The sequence below is a fragment of the Gobio gobio genome (assembly GCF_949357685.1).
Source record: "Gobio gobio genome assembly, chromosome: 18".
NCBI lineage: Eukaryota > Metazoa > Chordata > Actinopteri > Cypriniformes > Gobionidae > Gobio > Gobio gobio.
The window spans coordinates 30,654,550-30,679,982 of NC_137111.1; the positions used below are offsets into that span (position 1 = coordinate 30,654,550).

The window sequence follows — 25,433 nt, forward strand, 5'->3', positions numbered from 1 at the left end:
TTGAAGAAATGCTTTGTTCCTTTAAGGCTACATATCGCGTTGGATAAAAGCGTCTGCTATGAATACGTGTAGCTAATGTAGCCTACCTTTCTTCTTTAAATATAGGTAAACAAACATGCAATCACACAGGCACACAAATAAGCATTTAAATATAAGAAAAGTTACATTGTGTAATTATAAGTGCTTTTAAACGAATCTGTCACTCTCTTCCGTGTACGCACAAACTGTAAAACATGTAGCCTACATTATCATTTACTAACGTCCTATAAACGCAGTTGTTTATTAAAAAAAGAATGAATATAAACACTTTACCAAAAAATACCCAGTCTTTCCTTTAAAAAACATCAATAGCGCCATCAAGTGAACATTCAAAGCACTGCCTGTGCATGAAAACCTATAGCCTACCCTACTGTATAAAACCAACACAAAAGTTATCCTAGAAAATAGGAATGCAGCCCAACTCAGTGGATCGTTTATTGAAAATAATGTTGAAAATTCCAAAGCACTGGATATGAATCGAGTTTTCTATGCCGTCCCTTCCTTTAACCATGAGGTGCTTTCTGATGATAAAACTTAATTAGGCTAATCGTTTTACAAATAAAACATGACATGGACCAACAACAATAATAATACATACATACAAAATCGTATATAAAAATAAAAATAATAATACAGCACATTAAAAAATCATTTCGCAGACTATACTCTACACACAGACCTCCCTGGTCATGTAACCGTGTCGAATCTGCGAATCGGCAGCAGGACGTAGTACGTCTTCCACATATTCTAACAGCATGTGTGCTGGACTAATCACGGTGAGGAAAGATGCTTGCAGTATATGAAGATCAGCGAATGCGGAGTCACGGCTGAAAGCAAATCGCGTCCCCTCCTACTCACACGGCACTTCCTGATATAGCTTGCTCCCCTGATTGTGTCATGCAACGGGGCATTCGCTTTCAAAACAAGGCAAACAAAGATCTTTGAGGCTGTCTTCCCCGTTTCTCCCGGAGTAGGTGAAGAAAGCACTTTTTCAGACAGGGTGTAACCTTGGCAAACAAAATGGACTACAGGGTGAGTGGGCATGATGGCAATTACAAATCAGATGTGCTTTAAAAATAGCCTGCTCCTGCTATCCAAACATCATATGGTTATGTCACAATGAAAGCTTCGATTATAGAAAATAAGCATGTCCATTTTGGTCCATCGTATTTTGTTACTTTGTTTTGTTAGTCGATAGCCTTCATGTACACTGTAGAGCTGTATCAATGTCTCACTGTATCAGATCTATAGGTGACACGTTCATCTGATATAACATATTTTCACGTTCACTGCTGGGAATGCGGGTGATATTATCATGTAGAAAGATCACTATCCATTTGAAGTGTCATTGTTTTAGAGAGTTTGGGCCCAAATGTCATTCTGGCTGATATCATGTCCTATATCAAATTTTGTGTATCTTCTGTGCTGTGTAAAGGAGACACATCATGCTCAGGGTTTGAAGTGATATAGGCGAGAGCTGTTATAAAACCGTTCCTCCTTCATATAATTTTCTGTAATAATCACTTGTCTGTGTGCAACAACAACCAGGTGCAGAGAGGGAAATTTTGTGTTTCATTGTATATGTGTTCATCAGAAGCCTTCCTGTGACAGGCTCGAACCCAGAGGAAGTGCTATTCTTAACAAGACTGTGTACAATGGGGTCAGATATGTTTTGACTGCGGTCCAGCAGCATCTGTTGAGACTTTGATGCTCATGTGATTCTCTAAATGATTTAATATGTGTGAATGAACATCAGGGCTCTATGAAATGGATATATAGTCATATAGTCACCCTTATGTCGTTACAAACCTGTAGGACTTTTTTTCTTTGGAACATAAAAGGGGCTATTAGTAAGAATGAGAGCCCCAGTTCCTATTGCTTTAATGTACACTGCCATTCAAATGTTTGATGTTGGTAATGTTTAAAAATTGTTTTTAAACTGTAAAAATGAAAGAAGTATCCTTTTTAGCATCCTTACTCCAGTCTTCAGGGTCACATGATCCTTTAGAAATAACTCTAGTATGCAGATTTGCTGCTCATGACACATTTCTTGTTGTTGTTGATCATCTTATCATATTGAAAACAGATGTTCTGCTTAATGTTTTTGTAGAAACTGATACTTTTTTTGGTATTCTTTGATAAATAGAAAGTTTGAAAAAATAGCGTTTCTTTGACAAATCTTTTGTACCGTTATAACTGTTCTTCTGATCAATGTAACATAATTGCTGAATAAATGTCTTAATTTTCTTCTAAAATGATCTCAAACTTTTGAATGGTAGTGTATATGGGTGATTACATAGATAAAAACAATTGTATTTATTTTGAGCTATTAAAACTAAACCAATTTTTGTCTACTTTTATTTATTAAACGCTTTATTATAGACTTAATGTCTTGAGTGTTATGAAAGATGGGCTGTGCTGCCATGGCACTTTCTGTCTGTTCCTCTTTAAGATGTTGGAAACATGAGCTCTTTGACTCAACAATGGACAAATAATCAAAGCTTGACTAAAGAGGGTGTGATTGTTTGTAATATACACTAGGACCTGAAAGCAAGCAGTTATGGCCCATAACTGCATTTTTTTTAATAAACGTATTGGTGGTTCAAACCCATCTAAGTGCTTCATACATGTTCTTTTACCCCAATCTGTGTTATCTGTCATGTTCAGAAGATGTGTTGTATAACATAGCGGACGTGTACATCTCTTCATCTATTTTGCAATGTGTTTCAGCTGTCTTTGCCTTTTGCCCCTTTTACAAGATAACATAATCTCAGCATTTTATGGCACATTATGCACTGAGAAGCTGTCTGTAGGTCTTGTTACATAACACTGATGGTCACTGTGATTTTGCCAAGTAAGACATGTTCCTGGATAAACTACAAACCATATACCTACCCCTAAAACCAACCATACCCATAACTTCTCCCTAAAATCAGAGGCAAATGATAGGTGAATAACACTGATGTAGAAGCACCTAAACTTGGTTGTACGCCTAAACTTGACATAAACTGTAAACTTGTCTCCCAAATCATCAAAGTGTCGATCCAGGAACATGTTGTTCTTTGTGAAATCACATTTCCCCTGATAGGGATGCTGCCCTTTAAAGATTTTGTTTCAGTGCAGCTGAGGTTCCACATTTCATACTTCTGTTATATTTGGATCCTGAACGTATGATGCACCTCAGTCCTGGTCAAAGTTTCAGTTGTTCACTCACATGACCTGTTTACCTGCTCCTCTGAATCCACTGCAAACCCTGCTAAACCTGTCGGAGAGCTTGTCATGGACTTAGAAATCCATTCAGGAGGTGTTGTTTAGCCGTCTGATTTATTCATTCATTATCTCCATGACAAAATGAATAAAAATAAATACCTTTTAATTTAGTTTAATATGTCTAATAGTCTAATTACATCTCATTTATTGTGCTACATTCAAGATAATCTATGGTTCTAATGTAACTAGTGCTCTTTACATGCTCAAAATGCAAATTATAGCTTTTAGTCAGGCTTTTGAGGAAGAAATGAGATGCTCATTCATTGCAGATTACAAGGATTTGACACACTCGTGAATATGGTTGGCTAAGACTTTGTTCAGTTGACCTCCAGGTTTCCTGCATGCTGTCATGGCAATGCTATTGGGACACAATCTGCGCTGTTATCAAGCAAGACCACATTGTGCTGTAAAAATAATAGTGATTGTGAAATGCATCCACCAGATATGCTTTTTTACACAAACTAACCATTTATAAATATGGACTTTTCAGTATAATGGACTTGAACTAGTATTTGTTTTTTCATGGGAAAATTTTTTTTTTTTTTGCACTTTTTTTTGCACATATCCTTAGAAGCCCATTTTAAGTGCTTTGGGTTTTCTTCGGCCAGTTTAATATATGAATAAGGTGTGGTCAGTAGGAACAATATCTGTGAAAGTAGTTATCTTCTAAGCTCTCCCTGATTCTTGTGGCTGAAGTTAGACATTCCCCTGCCACAGTTTACTTAAGTGTCATTAGTGAAGCCAAGCTCCTGACAATTAAGTATGGCTCAATCCTCTATAGTAAGTATTAAGTATAATTTGAATGGTTTTCACTTCAGATTTTTAATTTGGTTAATTGTAGTTATTATGCTAATCTAGTAACTGATAACCAGCATTTTTGTACTTATTATTCAAGTAGTATCTAACCCTGAAGAATGTATTTGTTGAATCTTCTATCAATGTTTATTGATTAACTTATGTGGCTGAGGCTTGTAATTGCTGGTAAATAGCCAATTATTGGGCTGTGCATGAGTTCTTGATCTGCTTAAGCTTTATTTTCCAGCTGTTTACTGAAATCAGATTGGGTTAATTTCTGGTCTAGTTGCCTTGATTGACTATAACATTTCTCCTTTCCTCATGCAGAGTGCCTTGGAGGTGTATAAGGAGATGGTGCTGCTGTACTTAGAGGAGGCTCGGCACTTTGTGAATTCTCAATGTGCTGGTCTGGAGCCATGGCAGATCATTGCGGCCACTTTGTTGTCCACGCTCGGTGCAGTGTGGCTAAAGGAGTTCCTTTTTCAGCAAGAGAGTAAGTGCTATTGATCATTCATGCCTTTGAACATCTGAATGCATCAGGCATATTAAATGTGTTGTCACGTTTACACTTCATTCAAAAGTTTGTGGTCGGTAAGATTTTGTTTTAAAAAAAGAAGTGCCTTATGCTCACTAAGCCTGCATTTTATTTGATCAAAAATAAAATGGTTATGAAATGTTTACAATAATATAATATACAATTATAATTATATTATAACTTGTTTTTTAATATATTTTAAAATGTAATTTATTTTTGTGATGGCAAAGCAGATTTTCTGAGTGTCTTCGGTTTCACATGATCATTCAGAAATCATTCTAATATGCTGATTTGGTGCTCTAGAAACATTTCTTATTATTTCCAGTGTTGAAAACAGTTGTGCTGCTTAATATTTTTGTGGAAACTGTGAATTTATCTTTTCAGAATTCTTGAATAAAACGTTCAAAAGGTTTTTAGTGACCTCAAACTTTTGAATGGCAGTGTTAGTGTATACATGATCTAGAAAGGTATCTAGAGTCAATAAAGAAGAAAAAACAATGAAATGCAAATAATTGTATAATTATATATATTTATATAATAATTGTCTGTGCATATTTTGGTTGATTTATCAATAGTCTTTTCACAGTCATAAGCTACAGTTTTCTTTGTTCCTGTGAAACAATCTGAAACATCATTGTTACATGGTAGTTGTTGGAAAATAACCATGTTGTCCCTTTTTGCTATTCATCTGTCAGGAAGTCTTAAAACAAAGTTGCAAAATGTCAAGGCCACTTGAAGAATAACAAAATCTGTGGCTCTTGTAAGCTTCATACGCTACTGTTGACCTAAACACCATTTCTTTGTTTTTTAATTCATTGTGTCATTATCCAGAAACAATGGTTTTGCATGAGCTGAGGGGAAAAAACCCAAACATTTACACTGAGGTCTCTCATTTGTTTAATTTTACATGCCACATTTTAGATGTCCTACATTTCTATTGACTCTGTTTAGAAAGTCTCAAGCATAGACAATCAGGAATTTTGTAAAGCAAAAAATGTCTCACTGTGCAGTCATTTTGTGTCTCACTGTGCAGTCATTTTGTGTCTCACCTTCACCACAATTTGCTCATTGTTCGTGTTTTCCAGGCCTGACGTCAAGAGTGAAGAAGCAATTCTTTAAAATCATCAGAAAAATCCCATTTGTCGGAGCATCAGTAAGCATCTAGTGGTTTTCTAGTTCCCTTTCTTCCTTCAGACTTCTCTTTCTGACTCACTGATGGATGATTACTCACCATGGCCATGCTGAAGAGAAAATAAAGCATTTATCACACTTTCATAATATGATCCCATGATTAAACCAGAGTTACTTTGGGTCATCATTAACCTGAATAGATTGCAATATGTCTGATTCCAGTCAGAATCGACTGCAGGTTGATTTTGATTTGAGTCGGGCTTGACAGACTTTTATGTCCTTTACATTATTTTTCAGGATGCAACTAAACCAGTTTAACATTACAAATTGAACTGTAGATGATTCAATAAAACAATTAATAATAATAATAATAATAATTACATTTTGCAATAAAATAGTTTAAAAAAAATATATATATATAAAAAGTAAAATACTCTGTTTACACTTTGATGTTTTTTGTTAAGTATTTTAAAATAGTTGAAGTCTTCCTGCAGCTTTTTTTTTAGAAGTTTTGGGTCTCTGCCCTCTGCTTGAGAACCTCTGACTTAGATTATTGGTAATTTAATATTTATTAAATCATTAACAGATCTATTTTTCTACATGCAATTAGTTAAGGAAGTTACATCATATGAATAATACAGCAATTGATTGTTTATATTCCCCTCAATTCCTCCATCCCCTATATTTCTGGTTTTGTTTGACACATTTTTTTTTCCCCTCCCCAACCTTTCCCTCATCAGATTCAGAATCAGCTCAACAAAGCACTGGATGACATGTCAGTGAGTCTGTGCACTCTGAAGGAAGGCATGAGCTACACCAAACTCCTGCCAGCACAAGGCCTCACCCACAAACAGCTCCTTGACAAGATCAGGGAGTACGAGACACTGAGTGAGTCACTTTCAGCCTGTCCCAACTCCCATCTGTTATAATGACGGAGAGCCCAAAGGCTTTAAAGATGAATCAGAAACTCTTAAAGTATCAGCCAGATGTTCTCCGACTGAATTTGCCCTATAGTAGTGTGGGTGGAGTTTCTTTGCAAGCAAGTTTATTTACTAGGGTATAAGGCCACTGGTTTTTATTAGAAGTCAGTGTCCCACTGTTGTTCTGTCATCAATCTTTTTTAATATTTATGATTTCAGGTGAGGTAGACTGGGCGAAAGGCAAAGTGTCAGGTGCAGTCTACTGGGGGGATGAGAAGCTCACAGATCTCCTGGTGAAGGTATAATAGCCTTTAAATCATTTAGATCAATAATTCTCAACAAGGGGTATGTGTGTTCAAGGGGGTACTTTTGATTTAGCTTTGTTAACCTGTAAAACTGAAGTAAGTTTAGTAAGTTAGTTAGTTAGTGAATAATGAAGATTAGTCTCATGATTTAGCTCGTTTTCAGGGAAAGAACACAAATGTTTTTTTGTGCTATCTGATGTGTCTGTTTCATATCAGTATTTATGCAGTATTTATGCTCACCAAGGCTACCTTTTGGTTTGATATAAAATCCAGTTCAAGCTGCAATATTGTGAAATATTATTACAATTTAAATTGACAGTTTTCTATGTTAATATATTTTAAAATGTAATTTATTCCTGAGATGGCGAAGCATTATTACTCCAGTCTGCAGTGTCACATGATCCTTCAGAAATCATTATAATATGCTGATTTAGTGCTTTGGATTTTGAAATATCAATGCTCAAAACTGTTGTGCTCCTTAGTATTTTGTGGAAACCGTGATGCATTTCTTTCAAGATTCTTTGATAAATAGAAAGTTCAAAAGAATTGCATTTATTTGTAACTTTATATAATAAATGTCTTTACTGTCACTTTTTTAAATAATTTAGGCCCACTTTCACAGAAAGGGCTTAGATTAGGCCTTAGTTTAATTAGGGCATTTAAGTGGCTTTTATAAACGTGACATTTTTGGTTTTGTGTCGATGAAGTGTTACTTGATGGGGTTGTAGTGGTGCAAATGACAAACAAGGTTGGGAAACACTGGTTTAGATGTTCACTTTACTTTTGCATTTAGCAAAAGCTTAGTGGAACTAAATAAATCCTGGATTTTGTGTTCCTCTGATTTGCAGGTGTATGGTGACTTTGCGTGGACCAACCCCCTCCACCCAGACCTGTTCCCCGGGGTTAGGAAGATGGAGGCAGAAGTGGTGCGGATGGCGTGTGCTTTATTTAATGGAGGGCCAGACTCCTGTGGCACAGTGAGTTCTTCTCACTACCTTCCCTGATAGAATAATGTGGTTGTGTGACGTTCCAAATAATTTGTGGCAATTTCTTATTGCGCACTCACTGAAACTCATTTGATAAAAGGGTTAATTTGCATATTAATACAGTTGTTTGCACTCAAGAAAATGGCTAAATGTGGTAAATGTCTCTTTAACCAAATCTGCAGAATGCTATGAGGGTCTCAAACATGGGCTACAGTCACACATCAATAAGGTTGTCAGTCCAGCATTTTTCATTAGAAGTTGTTTTGTGTGCTCCTGTCTTGAAAGGTTACTTCAGGTGGAACAGAAAGCATCCTGATGGCATGCAAGGCATACCGAGACATGGCTCATGAACGTGGCATCAAAAACCCAGAGATGTATGTGCAGCCTTTGCAGTCACAATAAACAGTGGTTGTCAACCAACACCGTAAACAATTTATTTCAATCTATTTACTGTTTGATTTTACTTGAAGAAACCGTTTATGATAAGTGAAACCTAAAGACAGTCATTATATTCACGCCTGTATTCCACTGTATAAAGCGGGAAAAAAAAAAAAAAAAAAAAAAAATATATATATATATATATATATATATATAATATATATTATTTGTTTGTTTTGTCTCTGCTGTAGCATTGCTCCAGTGAGTGTCCATGCAGCGTTTGACAAAGCTGCTCATTACTTTGGGATGAAGCTCATTCACATACCTCTGGACAAGAACACCATGAAAGTTGATGTGAAGGTACTGCTGTTTAGTTTGTTCAGAGTAATCAGGTACTTTTATAATTCATTCAATGTTTCTGTGAATATTGACATCTATCTAATTTTAATGACTGCTTTTTTTTGACCATAGGCCATGAGGAGGGCCATCTCTAGAAACACAGCAATGCTGGTGTGTTCAGCTCCTCAGTTCCCCCATGGAATTATAGACCCTATAGTAGAAGTGGCGAAGGTAATATTTGCTTATTATAAAGGGCATGTAATCCAGTGCTTTTGTATCATTCTATAAATGAATCTGAAATGTATAATATAACTTATTTTTTTTAGCTTGCCGTGAAATACAACATCCCATTCCATGTGGATGCATGCTTGGGTGGGTTCCTGATAGTTTTTATGGAAAAAGCGGGTTTCAGACTTGATCCCTTTGATTTCCGGGTCAAAGGTGTGACCAGTATCTCAGCTGATACACATAAGGTATTAAATAATAAATAACACACACTACTGTTCAAAAGTTTGTGGCCGGTAAGAAAATAAATGAATACTTTTAGACAGCAAGGATGCATTAAAATTTATCAAAAGTGACAGAAAACACACGTATAATGTTTTGAACTCCCTAATCATCAAAGAATCATTTATATTATGTATATTATGATTTCTGAAGGATCATGTGACACTGAAGACAGTAGTAATGATGCTGAAAATTCAGCTTTGTCATCGCATGAATAAATTACATACAAATTGAAAAGGAAACCGTTATTTAAAATTGTAATAATTTTCACAATACTACTGTTTCTACTGTATTTTTAGTCAAATAAATGCAGCCTTTGTGAGCACAAGAGACTTCTTATAAAAACATGAAAGTCTTACCAAGGCCTTGAAGACTTTTGATTTGGTAGTGTATTTAAAAAAAAAACTTTTACATTTTATTGTTATTTTAAAGAGTAAAACAATTGTGCAAATGAACAACTCTCAACATTTATTCTGGGGTTTAAAAACAAAAACGAATATTTTTATTGTAATCTATCCAGATGTCATTGCAATTAGAATTACAGTAAAAATGCTGACGTCTTTATTTATTTATTTTTAAATCGTGTCCCCACAGTATGGTTATGCTCCCAAAGGCTCCTCAGTGGTGCTCTACAGTGAAAGGAAATTTCGCCACTACCAGTATTTCGTAGCACCAGATTGGCAGGGAGGAATTTATGCGTCTCCTTCCATGGCTGGCTCTCGGCCTGGAGGCATAATTGCAGCCTGTTGGGCTACTATGATGCACATGGGTGAGAACGGATACGTTGAGGCCACCAAGAAAGTTGTTGGGACAGCCCGCGAAATCAAAGCAGGGTCAGTATAATGTAATTTATTTTATAACGCATAATAATAAATGAGACCCAGACAAGGTGTTGCTTTGAATTTATATCAACTGTGGCAAATACATTTGCATGGCAGGTAACATTTACATGCCAGGAAAGAAATTGTGCACAGAAACAACATCTAATAAAACTCTCTTCCCACAGGATCCGTAAAATAGATGGAGTGTTTGTATTCGGGGATCCAGAGGTGTCTGTGGTGGCATTGGGCTCCAATGATTTTGATATCTTTCGCTTATCTAATGCCCTGACTTCAAAGGGCTGGAATCTCAACACTCTGCAGTTCCCATCTAGGTATGGTAAAAAAAAAATGAAAAGAAATGTGTTCAAGTTATGAAAATTAAAGTACTGTGCCAGAAACGGAATGAAAGTTAGTCAGGTTAGGAAAAGTACACAAACACATACATCATCAAGTAGTTTTGTCAGTTTATTATAATTATTATGTAAAGGCATCAATGCAACAATTATGTAGTTAAAACATTTTTCACCTTTTAGGTACTGGTCAGAAAAGTTGTTCCTCAGATCATTGCTCATAGATCTTTTGTTGTTCCCTTTCAGCATTCATATTTGTGTCACAATGCTACACACACAGCCTGGTGTAGCTGCGCAGTTCGTCTGTGATGTGAAAAGAGAAGTAGCCATTATCATGAAGAATCCTAAAGAGAAGACCACAGGAATGGTGAGTTTCCTTTTCATTAGACATACCATTTACAACTTGAGTCGATCTACAATACTGTTTAAAAGTTTGGGGTCAGTAAGATTTTATAATGTTTTTGAACAGTATGCTCACCAAGGCTGCACAAATACAGTGAAAACAATAGTGAGAAGTATTATTCAGCATCATTACTCCAGTGTCACATGATCCTTCAGTTTGGTGCTCAAGAAACATTTCTTACTATCAGTGTTGAAAACAACAGAATATTTTGAATATTTTTTTTTAACAATGTAAAAGTCTTTACTGTCACTTTTGATCAGTTTAAAGTTAAGGTCAGAGTTAAAGTATTAATTTCTTTCACGAAAAAAAATAATCTTACTGACCTCAAACTTCTGAACAGCAATGCATATGCTGTTGCACTCCTAGATGTTGACCAAATTCACCTTTAACAGATATATTTAAACTGATCGTTGTCCAATCAAACGTGCAAACTTCACATTTGAGTACTTTATATAGTTTTTTTTTTTCTGGAAAAATGGTCATTGTCCTGAAAGCAAATGGGTAAACTCCTCTCTTTGCACTTCCAGTCCATTTCAGTCAAGTTGTACACGTATCTCATCTAGTAAACCGCAATGAAATTACCCTTGTAAACTCTCCTCCTTTATGCCGTAGGGAGCCATCTATGGCATGGCCCAGTCCATTCCTGACCGATCGATGGTGACTGAGATCTCGCAGGGCTTTTTGGACTGCCTCTATAGCACTGAGGTGCCCAAGATACAGGGCAAGCAGCACAAAAACCATAAGAACCACATAAATGGCAACTCCAAAGTGCACTGAGATTGACTGCCAGGGTCTCCACCCTTAGCTGGCTGAAGGGATGCTCACCACAATCATCTAATCATTAATTTACTTCATTCAGTCGTCTATTTACAACTAACTATTTTATGTATAAGCCATAGTCACCTGATATGTTGGGATTTGTGACTGAGGAGCGAAAGTATCCTGTCTGTAAGACTATGGAGACAGCTGCACAAGTATCTATGTGAATCTGTTAAGGGTCTGGGACATCTTAGTCTAATTTTGGTGAGCAGTGAGTGCAGTTTTACCTTTTTCATTTCTTTTTTTTATGACTGGTGCACACCATATGTATTTTGATCACACTCCCACAGTTATTTTGGAAGTGTTTTCTGACACTTAAACCTCAGGATAGCAGGGAATCATGTTGATTTAATATTAATTCAACATCTGGTGATTATTCACCGAAAATATTGACAGTTTTTTGAAACATTAAATAATGCAAAATAGGATAAAATCCATAATATGATCAACATGGAAAAACCATAGTGTTCATTTTAAAATATTCCCAATATCCTGTTCTCAATAGAAACTTGAAAACATAGACCATTTTAGGATGGTAGGGCTGCTCAGGTGAACCTATATTACAAATGTTTATTTATTTGAAATTCCCCATATCCAGTTTACATTTGATAGTCCAGTCACAAAACATCCATCTTATTGAAGAGAATATATCTCGCTGTTTTTAAATGACCTTATATAAGGGCAAAACTTAACAAATCCATTGACCAGGTTGTGCAGTCAATATTACCTGGTTCAAATTCCCATCCATATGCGTTTTTAATGACCACATTTCACCCTATCTACCTCAAATCTTTTTCAAGTAATTGTAAACTTAATCATCGATTTGTTTCCCTTTTGTCTAATTCCTGAGAAATGTCACCTAAGTGGACATTTTGATCATAAGTCAATGCCATGCTCCAGGTTATGGTACTCCCTTTCATCGGTTTTCAGAGAGTCAAAGACCCAGCTGTCATTCCAATTTATTCATGAGTTTTCCTTTTGAGTTATATTTTTGTGTGTTGTATTTGTTTGGGTTCTTTGTTCCAGCTTAACACAACTGAATGACAGCTAAGCCCTGGGACAACAAGAAGGGAAATTAATTTGTAGGTGAAGTCAGTGATATGAGGAAATGATGACATGGTACCATGGAAACATCACATCAGATCTTGTCAGCAATGTAATCCCATAAGCATTTATAATATTTGTGACCACTGTGTGTTTTTTTTGTATATTTTAATTCACTAATATAACGTCTCATATTTCAATGTTTTTTTTTTCTCAATTCCGTAATTTCCATGTACTTTTGAACCTCTTTTTGGGGGCTTCGAGTAGGAGGCAGGATAGTTTTTTTCTATGATACCACTGTAGTACAGTGCATTCTTAAGAACTGTAACATGCCTTAGGATGGATATTTGTCTTCAGAGTTACCCTTCTTGCCTAAATGAAGCATTTTAATGTCATTATGCAATAATCTGTCATTACTGTAACTACTGAAACTGAGGCACCTTTGATCTGAATATTTGAAGCATTGCATGACCTCTACGGTTATGGTTGTATGAAGCACAAAACTAACAGCATTCACCTACATGCCTTTCACAGTTGTCAGGGTGTGTGCTATTAGGTTAATACAGTAGCTAAATCAGCCTCAGGGACTAGGCCTTTACCACATCATGCAGTCCATTTCGATTTAGTCTTGTAATGTTTTGTTGTTCCTATATAAATCAATAAACATGAATATAAAAATGAATATGCTGGTCGCATAATATATTTACTTTTCACCATTTTACAGAATAACATGTCTGATTTCGCATAGGGCACCAAATAAGCCAGAACCGCCAGTGTCCACTTCTCTCTCTCACATTTTGGAAATTTCATTGTGAGACTTTTCCATTGTTTATTCATGCAGACATGCACTAGACGTGTTTGACCAATGCAATTGCGTCTTTTGTGTCTCACTTTCTAAAACGATGTGCCCAAGTTAAAAATTAAACTTTAACCCTAGAATGCACAAGTGGGGTCAAATTGACCCATATTCATTTCCTATGGAATTGAAGGCCCAAACAAAGGAAGTTCCTTCCCAAATCAAATGTGAAATTTTCTGTCTCTGTCTACAAAGATCATTTTCACATATGTGAAAAATGTAGGTGGAGAAATGTTGTGAAGATTCAGACTCGTATACTAATATTAGATCTAAATTAGTTTAGAAAAAGTAGAACTGCATATGAAATGTATTATTTTTAATCTTTTGTAATGCATAAGCAAGAAAAATAGATGGACAAACATTTTTGATATATTAAAATGTTTGTGTATCATCAATTATTTTAATTACTCCATTAATAGGACACCTATTATTTGAAGGAAAGCATTAATTCTAAAACAGGCCATTTTGACCCCTTTTATGCATTCATGTAGGTTTTATGGTTCATGCATTCTATGATTAAAATTTGTCATAGAATGCCTGTTTTAAAATGTGAGACAACACTGTTACTAAATGAAAAATAACACTGCACTGACTTTTTTTTTTCTTTTTAAATATGCAGAGCGATGTTTAAATCCATAAATGCATTTTAGTGGCATCATTGCTTAAACGGGAGGCAAGTGCTTTGACAGATGATACATTGATTTCACAATGCCAAAGTTGACAAACATTCAGTTTATTCCAATTCATTGAGGCACTAACCATGACATCATTGGATCAAATGCAAATAAAGGCACCATACATTTAGTCAAAAAACCATAGAACACAGTAATGTAATAGTGTTTCACCGGTCTCTTTAGTGTTCTAGCAATTCTCTGATCTGTAGTACATTTCATGTGAAATGATTTAAAAATACAAAATTTGTCTTGAATGTACTATTAATACTTATCGGGAAAAGATCAAGTGTAACAGGCAGACAGCACAGTCAAAACTGATATGGTGATAACTGGTACATTTTACAATATTTTTGATCCAGTTTTACAGGTTACAGAGGTTGATTGACGAACTGTCAAGAGAGTGGGTCCATTCAGTAGACAGAGGCCTGATCTATAAAGGTTGCGAGGTTGATGTCACGCTGTGAGAGTCCTCCACATTCATGAGTACTGAGGGTGATTTGAACCTGCCAATGAAAAAAAAACGCAGACAGGATGCAGTCAAAATGAAATCAAAATGGGCCGCATTTATTTTCTTCACACACATTCCTGCTCTTATTAACAATTAATTAGTACATATTACAAAAAAACAAATCTAATTCTTTTTAATCACTAATGCACTCACAGCCATGACACCCAATGAACTGGATTAAAAATGCTTGCCTTATTGATGATGAGCCTTATTATCTATTTACCTTATTATACACGTTAAACCATTCTGGATGATGATCCATTTTCTCAGCCTGTAGTGCTACTCGGGACATGAACCCAAAAGCCTAAAGGGAAAAGAGCATGTCACAGGGGTAAGATATAGGAGTTGTGAACGTGAAGTATATAACTAAATAGCTTTATAGCCTTAGTCTCTCCTGGCAGTTTTACATAGAGTAAGTTATTACCTGATTGAAGTCTTTGAAGAGGAACTCTTTGTAAATGGCATCTCTCCCCACCACATCCACCCACTGAGCATTCCTCATCATGGGCAGGAGGTGCTCCCTCTCCTCCATGGTAAGAGTCTGAATCTTCCCAGCCTTCGTTTAAAACAGCTCTGGTTAGAAAATATTCTAAAGTGTAGTTTGTAAGTATGCATGTTACAAAGCATGTCACATCTCTGTGAGTAAAATGTTTATATACACTCCTGAGCAAAAAGAAAATGGGCCTAAAACACTAAACTTTTAATTGTGCTAAGCTAACCACAAATTATTGGTCCGGAAATTAGCAAAATATAAGCAAAATGTAGCTACTTAAAGGGTAGTTCACTTAAAAATGTAAATTCTGTCATTAATTACTCACCATCATGTCGTTCTAAACCTGTAAGACCTTCGTTCATCTTCAGAACACAAATTCTGATATTTTTAAATAAATCTCAGAGCTCTCTGACCCCTCCATAGATAGCAATTCATTGAACACTTTCAAGGCTCAGAAAGGTAGTAAAAACATCATTAAAATACTCCATGTGACTCCAGTGGTTCAGCCTTAATTTTATGAAGCGAAGAGAAAACTTTTGTGCACAAAAACAAACAAAATTAATTACTTTATTCAACAAAAGTGGAAAGATCAGATTATATTTTTTAACAAGACAATGCTCCAGCCCAAATTACAAAGACAACCAAAAAGAGGCCATGTTTTGGCCTTGTTCAGAGTCCAGATTTGAACCCTATATAGTGACTATTTGGTCTCACATTAACCTCAGACAAACTGGGAGACATTTTTTGCAACTACGCATGAACTGTTTGAAGCCATCAACATTGAGAGGAACAACACTCTTCTTCCTGTAAAACACTGTCTGCAAGTTTACCCACACGGCTTAAACATTTAAAGAAAACCAAGGGGAAGGCTATCTTGTGCCAAGTTACTTTATCTACAGTATTTGTGCAATTCTCGCTAATTTCCTGTGTTTTGTGTGATTTGTGATTAAAACGGTTATGACCATTAAATATTTTGCCATTTTTGGCTTGGCTCTTTTTTCCCCCAGGAGTGTATATTAAATACCTGCCCAATAATATATCTGAACACAAAATATTTAAACAAATGAAATAGTACTGTACTTAATTTTTATATGTTTTACATAATCAGATATAATCATTACGTTAATAGAACAAATAACATTTGGACAGTTTTGCAAACACTCACACTGTTAAGCAACCATTCCGAGGGGGATGTTTCCGAAAAAAACACTGTGATTGGTTGTTGTGAGCCCCATATGGAAACAATGATGACTTGCATTTTCTCTTTTAAGAGCTTCCACCATACAACTGTGGTAGGGGTAATGAAATTCCTAAGCAACTTAACCCTTCCCCTTTCCCCTTAAAGGGGCTATATGCAACTTTTTCCCCAAAATAAACGTAACAATAGCCTTTTTATTTTACCGTTTATGACTCAAACATCTCCTGATGAGCATACTGACACCTTGTCCGCTCACAGTGGGTGCACCTATAAGCCTGTATCCTATTTTTCCTATTTTCTGGCGGGTCGTCTTTTCCCGCGCTGTCTGCGGACGTGACGTCACCACCGCTGCGAGAGCGAGCAGAAAATGAGAGCAGTTCTGTTTTTTGGCCACAGGTGTCAGTCGCGAGTTTAAATTTCAGAAAAACGCATATAGCCCCTTTAAGAAAAGATCACATGAGCTTTAAACACAGGTCTGTTACAACAACAACAACAACAACAAACAACATTATTATAATATATTGAAATATGCATTTATAAAAAGTTAACTAAATTGAAAATATAGGTTTTCTATATTTTCTCTATGCTTTATGTGATACATTTTGTGCACTTTTAATTGAAAGAAAGGGAAATTAAGTTGATTTGTGTCAGCATTTTATTTTGTACTATCCAAACACAATAGTCCCTGAATGAACCATCAGTATTTGCGTCAGAGAGCCTGTGCAAACACATGTCAGTCATGATGAAGCTCACACAGATAAAGCAGACTGACATCAACAGGTCTCTTAGCAACCGTGTGTAATCTGTTGAACTAATGCTGCAGCACGAACAGACACGGCTGACAAAGAAGGCGATGTTCTATCAACTGAATAACAGACCGTAATATGTTAGTGATAACATGAGAACTATACTGTGCCCTTTTAATTTTATGACAAAACACGAAATCGGCACACACACAAAAAAATCGAATGTCTCTAAAAAAACTGTTCGAATAATACGAAAATAAAACGTCAGTTTTTAAAAATCACTGTTAACATAAAAAATACCACGATACCTTTTCAGACCATTCCAGTAAGCATCTCTTTCGTGGAAATGTTATGCATTTAATAGCAAAGTTGAAAGTTATGTACACAAACTATAACGTGGTTGTTAATCCACATGCAATAAGAATAAAAAAAAATAAACTTTTCTTATGTTTTCTCTTACCATGTTGAAGGTGTTGTGCGTGTAGCGCTGCTGGTCTCGTGCTGGTCTGGATTTTCAACCTGAGGGCAGAGCACGAATTTACGAATCCTACTATGGTGAAGTGACGTCTTATGAATATTAACTAAGCTGCGTATTGATTGGACGCTGTTGAATCGTTACCAGGTTACGTCAGCACGCACTATTTCATATTAATATAGGGGCCCTCTTGCTACTACTGCCCTGCCAGAAGCCTGAACAAAAGATGAGTGTGTAAACACAGAGGCGGGTTTGCAATTACTTGTTCCAGACAGTGGCTGCGTCTGGCAGCTGACTTGACTTGACGTGTTCCCTCGCTGACTTATCAGACAATGTCTTGTAAGGTAGCGTTTGTGCATGAAGGCACCTCACGAAACTGATTTCGGACAGACTTCTAAGGCAGTGTAACAGTTTAATGATCTACTGCAAAATAGAGAGAGCTTTGGTGAGAACTAAACACATATTTAATTACTACATTAGTAATTTATCACTAGAAATGACATCAGAAGTGGAAAATGTTGGTTAAAAAACGTCTACATTTACATACAAACTGACCAGCAGACGCAACTTTCGGATCCCATCCTTTTTTTCAGCTCAACTGTCACAGAATGGAACGCAAGGGATTGTGGGATATCAAAGGTAGCGAAGGATACATTTATGCTGCCTTTAAAACCCGATCAGAAAGGGATCTCAGGAGACAGGAAGTAAAGCTAACATTAGATTCGGACGTCCCTTGGTGCCTACCTTGAAATGTGTCCTACTAAGGCAGCATTTTCCAGGTTTCGGACGCAGCCTCTGAGAATACAATTAGACTATGAACCAATAACAGCAGGAATGATCCTACCTTCCTTCATGGTTCCTTCAAACATCAAGCATGTGATTGGGAATATGTGAGCCATTTAATTTAAAGGGATAGTTCACCCAAAAATGAAAATTCTGTCATCATTTACACACCCTCAAGTTGTTCCAAACCTGTATGAGTTTCTTTGTTCTGTTGAATACAAACAAATATATTTTGATGAATGTTTGAAACCAAGCAGATAGAGCAACCATTGACTACCATAGTAGGGGAAAAAAATACTATGGTAGTCAATGGTTGCTCTATCTGCTTTGTTACAAACATTCATCAAAATATCTTCTTTTGTGTTCAGCAGAACACCGAAACTCATACAGATTTGGAACAACTTTAGGGTGAGTAAAAGATGACAGAATTTTCATTTTTGGGTGAACTATCCCTTTAAGATGCGCGTTTCACGACTGCAGTTCATGCCTGAAAATATCTGAATTTGGGAAATTATCCGTTAAGTGAAAGGAATTGTCCAGGGTCACACACACTTTAAGAAAACAAAAACAGTATAATATAACAGAATAAGTATTAATTAACATGACAGAGAGTACAAATAGGCCGATGCGAAGTTCTCATTTGCCCTAAGATAAGATAGTATTTTGAAGAAGATCATTTCTGTTCTTCTCTTTTCTACTTGTATACACTTATAACATGTTTTAGATGCTAATCATTATAATCGTTTTTTAATGAATGAAGTAGGCCTATCGTCTTCACACATGCAGTTTTTTTTAGCAATGTTCTCCATTCTTTATCTAGTAACGTTACGTACGTAAATATTAACCATTATCTTCGGTCAATCTTGTGTCTTCTGGTAATAAAACTCCCAACATATCTCAAAGATCACTAATCACATGTACAGTGATCTTTGAGCTCTCTTATATTTTCATTTATACAAAAGAAGAAAAAGAAATAGCCTGGAAATGACAATGAAGATCATCAATATCTTGAATGTTTTCTTTTTTACTCTTCTCTCAGCAGGGATGTGTGAGAGACAGCAAGAAGGTAGGTCATAATTATGATAGGCTATTCAAGTTGTTTAAAATGTGTGTAGATAAAAGAAGTGCATTTATTGTATTGTTCGGATACTGCAATCTCAGTACCTCTGTCCTTTTTTTTAGTCTACAAGCTGAAAATGGACGAGGCATTGCTAATATTCCATAACGAACTTCCATACAACATTAGTGTTTACTACACCTCAGATTACTGTTATAAGGTATTTTGTTGTTTTATTGTCCTGATTGTGACTTATGAATGTTTCGAGCATTTTCTGTTCCAAAAAGAAAGAAACAGAAATAAAAAAAATACATTTGTTCCATTCACAATATGTACAGGTTTAGTTTAGTGAGCAATATAAACCTTTACGTAATTTCTCATATAACCTGTAGAGCCTGCTTGAACTGTCAAAAATGGCTTATATTAAATAAATGTTAAATAACAGATATACGTCTTCTACAGTGTCTTTATCAGCCCCTTGCCACAATTGGGAATGGTCATAATATTTCTGTGGTGGTGAGCACACAACTTACACTGACTCTGAGAATCGCACCTGTGGATGGAAACAGCACTTTGTGTGGGTAAGAATCACCTTGAACTACACCTTAACTTGCTAATTAAGGTGAATACATCCTGAATTGAGATGTTTTCAATAACCCTGTTTAAAAGAGGAAGAAAAAAATGTGGTACAGAAAGGTCATACATACAGTAGGCTAGATATATAGCCCTAATAGCTGCCAATTGCATTTGCAGTCAGTAAGACTATTTATGACCATGTGTTTAAATGTGACCTGGCTTTAGTGCTGCCCTTTGGAGAATTCCTCACTGATATTGATCGCACTGCATTTTGGGGTTAACAAGCTGACACTGAAATAATGACGAAAAAGACCATTAAGACATCAAACCTCGTGGTCCTCTCACAAACCCAAGCTGGAATGTCGGAAGCAGGAAACCGTAGTCATATTTACAAACAACCTGGGCCTTTTTTTTTGGAGGGGGGGGGGCTATTTTCAAATGAGTTGTCGAGGGTGTCTGATTTCATAAGACAAGTCACTGTATCTCTCCCACCCTATGGCTGAGGTCTAGTCCTGGGCTTCTTTAAGATCGATACAGAGGTCCCTTTCCAGACCGAGCCATTATCGATTTACCTTCTCCCCCAAAGAACGTGCTGGCCACTATGTCATTCCCAGGTCGATCAATAAGAGCTTATAGTGCACATTTTGGGGGATGAAAAAGGTGAAATGGGTTCAAAAGTTGCAGTTTTCTCAGATGCCCTCTAGATGGCCCCCTTCAGCCTCTTGAATGTCATTGTTTACGTTATAATTTTGCACCATGCTGCTACAAAGAGGCATTTATATATACAATACAATCAGAAAATACAAAAAGATTGGTTATAAATGATATAAATCAATTTGATTTTAATAAATATAAAGTGAAAGTTGATTTTTGGACTACTTTAGGTAAACAGTTACATGACAGGTTACTTACATCTTACAATTTGTGGTTAACAAGAAAACAACAAATTGTGAATAAATCTGAAAATGCTGGCGATGACGTGTAGCAGAAAATGTAAATAACATTTAAAAAGAGGGAAGCTTTTTAAACAAAACATTAAAAATTCAATAACCGTCATCATGACTGTAAGGATGTGATGGATGGATCAGTGTTTTATTACATGTTGATGACATTATTTCTCCTCCCTAGTCTGAGTCAGACATTTGAGGAAGCTGGCCATTATTCTCTCTGGATGAGGCAGACTGGCTTGCTAAATGATGTAACCTGTTCTCTCACTGTGGATAGGAGTCCGAATAATGCGTACCTGCGTAAGTATACATACTGTGTAATTAAAAACATGAAATAAGTCACAAGACATGTATCGTGTTCCAAAGTTCAGCAGGGAAGTGCCTCTCTCTTATCCCAGGAGTCAGATGAGACTATTGATCCGATGAACTGCTCGTTTCTTGAAAAAAAAAACAGCTCAAAGAAAAGCTTTTCTGTCATGTTTGTTTTGGAAGATGCCCCGGGAGGGGAGCATTGTGGGAAATACATTAGAGGAGCGTGAAGGATTAAAGCATAATGGGGTTTTGAAAGCACCACGCTCTATAATGCGCAGTCTACTTTGCAATAGTGCAGATTATGTTGTAGATCAGACTTTTAAGGGCAAGTAGCCATTATCTGTCAGATATATGGCCAGTGTGACTAAACTCCCGGCTATATGATGAGCTTCCATTAGCCGGACTGGTTGGTGATTACACTCCAGCTCCAAAGGGCTCTCACAACCTAAGTGATGGTGCTAGTGATCAGCAGATGTTAAGAAGAACTGATGAAGGGGACAGTGCACAAAAAACATGCTGTTTTCAATTGAATGCACTCCCCCTCCCTCAGTCTCGGCTTGAAAAATTGAAACTCTGACCTCAATCTGATGAAAACAAGCAGTAAATTATACAGACATGCAGTAATTAGCCTGCTTAACCTTAAATACCAGTTAACATTTAGACTGAACTGTGCAAATTAGAGTAAATTTAAGAGTTGCTGATTCTCAACTTAAGCAATTAGTGTTAAATAATTTACTGTGAAATAAGAGTAGGATAATTTACTGATGATTATTAGACAGTGATGATTGTATTACATTTCACTACATGACAGCAATTGCCTACAAAGCTTGTTTTCAAAGAAAGCTTGGTAGCTTTTGATTACAAGAAGGTTTTCAAACTTTTTGATGCCATGGATCTCCAAAAATTATGAGATTTATACACCGATCAGGCATAACATCATGACCACCTTCCTAATATTGTGTTGGTCCCCCTTTGCTGCCAAAACAGCCCTGACATGTCGAGGCATGGACTCCACTGGACCCCCAAAGGTGTGCTGTTGTATTTGGCACCAAGATGTTAGCAGCAGATCCTTAAAGTCCTTTATGTTGCAAGGTGGGGCCTCCATGGATCAGACTTGTTTGTTCAGCACATCCCGCAGATGCTTGATTGAATTGAGATCTGGGCATTTTGGAGACCAAGTCAACACCTCAAACTCGTTGTTGTGCTCCTCAAACCATTCCTGAACTATTTTTTGCTTTGTGACAGTGCGCATTATCCTGCTGACGTACATACGCGCACCCGGCCATCCACGTGATGTAAAAGAAAACGTGATTCATCAGACCAGGCCACCTTCTTCCATTGCTCCATGGTCCAGTTCTGATGCTCACGTGCCCAGTGTTGGCGCTTTCGGTGGTGGACAGGGGTCAGCATGGGCACCCTGACTGGTCTGTGGCTATGCAGCCCCATTCACAACAAACATGTACTGTGTATTCTGACACCTTTCTATCAGAACCAGCATTAACTTCTTGAGCAATTTGAGCTACAGTAGCTCGTCTGTTTGATCGCTCCCCACGTGCATCAACGAGCCTTGAGCCTTGGCCATTGGCACCAGTTCACCACAGTTCCTTCCTTGGACCACTTTTGATAGATACTGACCACTACAGACCAGGAACGCCCCTCAAGAGCTGCAGTTTTGGAGATGCTCGGACGCAGTCGTCTAGCCATTACAATTTGGCCGTTGACAAACTTGCTCAAATCCTTATGCTTGCCCATTTTTCCTGCTTCTAACACTTCTGAGCACAAAATGTTCACTTGCTGCCTAATATATCCCACCCACATACATGTGCCGTGATGAAGAGATAATCAGTGTTATTCACTTCACCTGATCAGATATGCCTGATCAGTGTATGTTTTCAAGTATACTATACAGACTCATTTTTACTGTGTGCGTAAAGTGCTATGAGTGATAATATAAAGAAAAGATTCCTCTAAAATCGAATTTGTTTTGTACTAAAGCCAAAGCAAACTGTGTGTTAAATATAACCCATAACAAACCGTCTAAATGCAAATTAGGTTTTTATTTCTTAAAAAAAACTATATGCTGATTAGGATTTATTACTGTACTGTCAATAGATTAAAAGAATATAAAGAAAGATTAACAATAAAAAAAAAAAAAAATTCACATTGACAGCCCTAAAATACCAGCCAAATTTTGGACCCCACAAAACAATATGCAGATTAAGTCCTTATTTCTTAGTCTTAAAACTAGACTTAAAACTTTTTTTCCCTGTTTTTTTAGAAAAATTATAATATTCTAATAATAATAATATCAAATTATATTTATGAATGCATTAAATATAACTTTGACAGCCCTAAACATACATGTACACAAAAAATGCTTAATTATAATAAATGATAAATAATTATAGTACCTGTTTTAAGATGTTAGTTTGTTTTCTGTAGTTTTCTGAGTAGCAACCAATCAGCTTCTCTGACCTCTCAAGTTAAAGGACATTTGAGGCATGACAAACATGGCATACTTAAAAGGACTCTTAAGTGGGCAGAGTGTTGGATGTACATGCAGTGTTTATTTATCTCAGGGCCAGTTTGTCCAGGCTCCTGAACTCAGTCGTCACTATAGTATCATCACAGCTTCACTGTTTCCCCTCATGTCATCAAGTGTATTCACACTTTGATCAAATGGTCCTTTCTTTGTTTGTTTTTCCGCAAAAGGCCTCCACTGTCCCATCTGATCGCTTGAGATCACCGGGTGTAACATGTCCATTTGTGTGAGGGCTGTTGTCCATGTTTTGATTGTAAAAGATGATAAACGTTGGGCTTCCAATTTAGGCCTTATGTAAGCATTATGTAACAATGTTGAACTCTGTTTGGTTTTATGGAAAGTGAAAAAGTATATCAAATGCTCCTGATCTAACTTCAGGATGTTTTTCAGCTTTATCTTGCAGAATACACAAACTCAATAAAGACGTCTGTTGCTTCCAAATACTTGGAATATGACACATTATTGCTTCCTGTTTTACACCTTCCCCTAAGCAGTCAGTATCATGGAGGACGCCTCTGGCAGCCAATATGATCCATTGTATCATGCACTGTGAAAATATTGCCTCAGTGCATGGCCTTATTGGAGTCTCAAAGCTAGGGTTTCATAGATTGATTGTACGCCTATAGACTGGTTTCAGATTACATAAAAAGACACTGCTGGATTCTTGAGAGCTCCCTTGTGGCATAGCATGGGTGACAGAGGCTGTTCAGAGCGAAGGCTGAGAAAATCGCATAAACTGAACATAACCCTTTTGTAACCCTTTACGTTTAATTACTCTAACAGTCTATTTGCTGTCTTCGGTTTATTTCTAAACATTAAAAACAAGTTCCCCTCACAATAACTGAAGAAACAGCAGAAAAAGTGTGTATGACCATTGCTCTTATGTATTTAATATTGATTCTTCAGCGCTGTTGGCGGCATTCTTGATTCTGGCTTCTGTCGCTGTATTTTGGGCCTCTTTACCTTATATACTCAGGTAACAATATTACCTGTTTTTCTCTTCCAAATTTGAGTTATTACACTACCGTTCAAAAGATATAGGATTTTTTCCCCCTCAAAACTATTACTATTCAGCAACAATGCATTAAATTGATCAAAGTTACAGTAAAACATTTATAATGTTACAAAATATTTCAAGGATTCAAATAAATGCTGTTCTTTTAAACATCTATTCATGAAAGAATCCTAAAAAATTTAGTGTACTACTTTTTGTTTTTTGCAACCGTTGAAAAAGTACGATCTGTAATATGAAAGTGTGTAGAATGAATGAAATTCGGATGTACTATCCGCCATGTACAGCATCAGTTACATCGCTTCACCTTCATGAACAAATCCTCTTCCGTGGCCTCATGGGATAGTGAAGTTTCCATCGAATGCGCACTTCAGAATCTCGGTGGAAGTAATAAGTCATCCAGGTACATACACTGTTTTTACAATTAATTCGGACATACTACTCGGCTCACATACTGTTTTTCGCCTACTATATAGAATGGAAGTAGGCATATTTGGACACAGCGATAACTTTAACACAAATATTAAGCTGCACAACTGTTTTTAACATTGATAATAATGTTTCTTGAGCACAAAATCAGCATATTATACTGATTTCTGAAGAATCATGTGA

The 25,433-nt window shown here is 36.5% G+C and overlaps 3 protein-coding genes across 8 annotated transcripts in view; 2 read left to right on the forward strand and 1 right to left on the reverse strand.

Moving 5' to 3' along the window:
• The first annotated feature begins 803 nt into the window (after nucleotides 1-803).
• sgpl1 (sphingosine-1-phosphate lyase 1) lies at nucleotides 804-13,316 on the forward strand. Of its 2 annotated transcripts, none has more exons than XM_079842389.1 (14): nucleotides 804-1,071; nucleotides 4,432-4,597; nucleotides 5,725-5,792; nucleotides 6,511-6,658; nucleotides 6,910-6,989; nucleotides 7,844-7,972; nucleotides 8,267-8,355; nucleotides 8,611-8,719; nucleotides 8,831-8,929; nucleotides 9,025-9,171; nucleotides 9,800-10,038; nucleotides 10,212-10,358; nucleotides 10,623-10,743; nucleotides 11,392-13,316. In XM_079842389.1, exons 1-14 carry the CDS (start codon nucleotides 1,060-1,062, stop codon nucleotides 11,554-11,556), a joined length of 1,719 nt encoding a protein of 572 aa, XP_079698515.1. In that variant the 5' UTR covers nucleotides 804-1,059; the 3' UTR covers nucleotides 11,557-13,316. The 2 variants fall into 2 exon arrangements, with proteins under 2 accessions (XP_079698515.1, XP_079698514.1); XM_079842388.1 differs by lacking the exon at nucleotides 804-1,071 and adding an exon at nucleotides 3,937-4,089.
• Nucleotides 13,317-13,327: 11 nt separating this feature from the next.
• On the reverse strand, nucleotides 13,328-18,470 carry pcbd1 (pterin-4 alpha-carbinolamine dehydratase/dimerization cofactor of hepatocyte nuclear factor 1 alpha). Of its 5 annotated transcripts, none has more exons than XM_079842392.1 (5): nucleotides 18,337-18,470; nucleotides 17,578-17,636; nucleotides 15,105-15,236; nucleotides 14,904-14,984; nucleotides 13,328-14,675 (listed from the first exon to the last, which is right to left on the reverse strand). In XM_079842392.1, the coding sequence occupies exons 2-5, from the start codon at nucleotides 17,578-17,580 to the stop codon at nucleotides 14,583-14,585; spliced, it is 309 nt and encodes a 102-aa protein (XP_079698518.1). In that variant the 5' UTR covers nucleotides 17,581-17,636; nucleotides 18,337-18,470; the 3' UTR covers nucleotides 13,328-14,582. The 5 variants fall into 5 exon arrangements, with proteins under 5 accessions (XP_079698518.1, XP_079698519.1, XP_079698520.1 ...); XM_079842393.1 differs by lacking the exon at nucleotides 18,337-18,470 and adding an exon at nucleotides 17,855-18,015; XM_079842394.1 differs by lacking the exon at nucleotides 18,337-18,470 and adding an exon at nucleotides 16,575-16,719 and having other exon boundaries at nucleotides 14,217-14,675.
• Nucleotides 18,471-19,419: 949 nt separating this feature from the next.
• LOC307141810 (heparan-alpha-glucosaminide N-acetyltransferase) overlaps nucleotides 19,420-25,433 on the forward strand; it is a gene marked incomplete at both ends in the record, with an annotated part of 31,723 nt that continues 25,709 nt past the window's right edge. Inside the window, 5 exons of the mRNA XM_079842263.1 lie at nucleotides 19,420-19,441; nucleotides 19,558-19,652; nucleotides 19,895-20,013; nucleotides 21,137-21,255; nucleotides 24,716-24,785. Coding sequence (XP_079698389.1) covers nucleotides 19,420-19,441; nucleotides 19,558-19,652; nucleotides 19,895-20,013; nucleotides 21,137-21,255; nucleotides 24,716-24,785 — 425 coding nt within the window. The remainder of the gene's footprint in view (nucleotides 19,442-19,557; nucleotides 19,653-19,894; nucleotides 20,014-21,136; nucleotides 21,256-24,715; nucleotides 24,786-25,433) is intronic.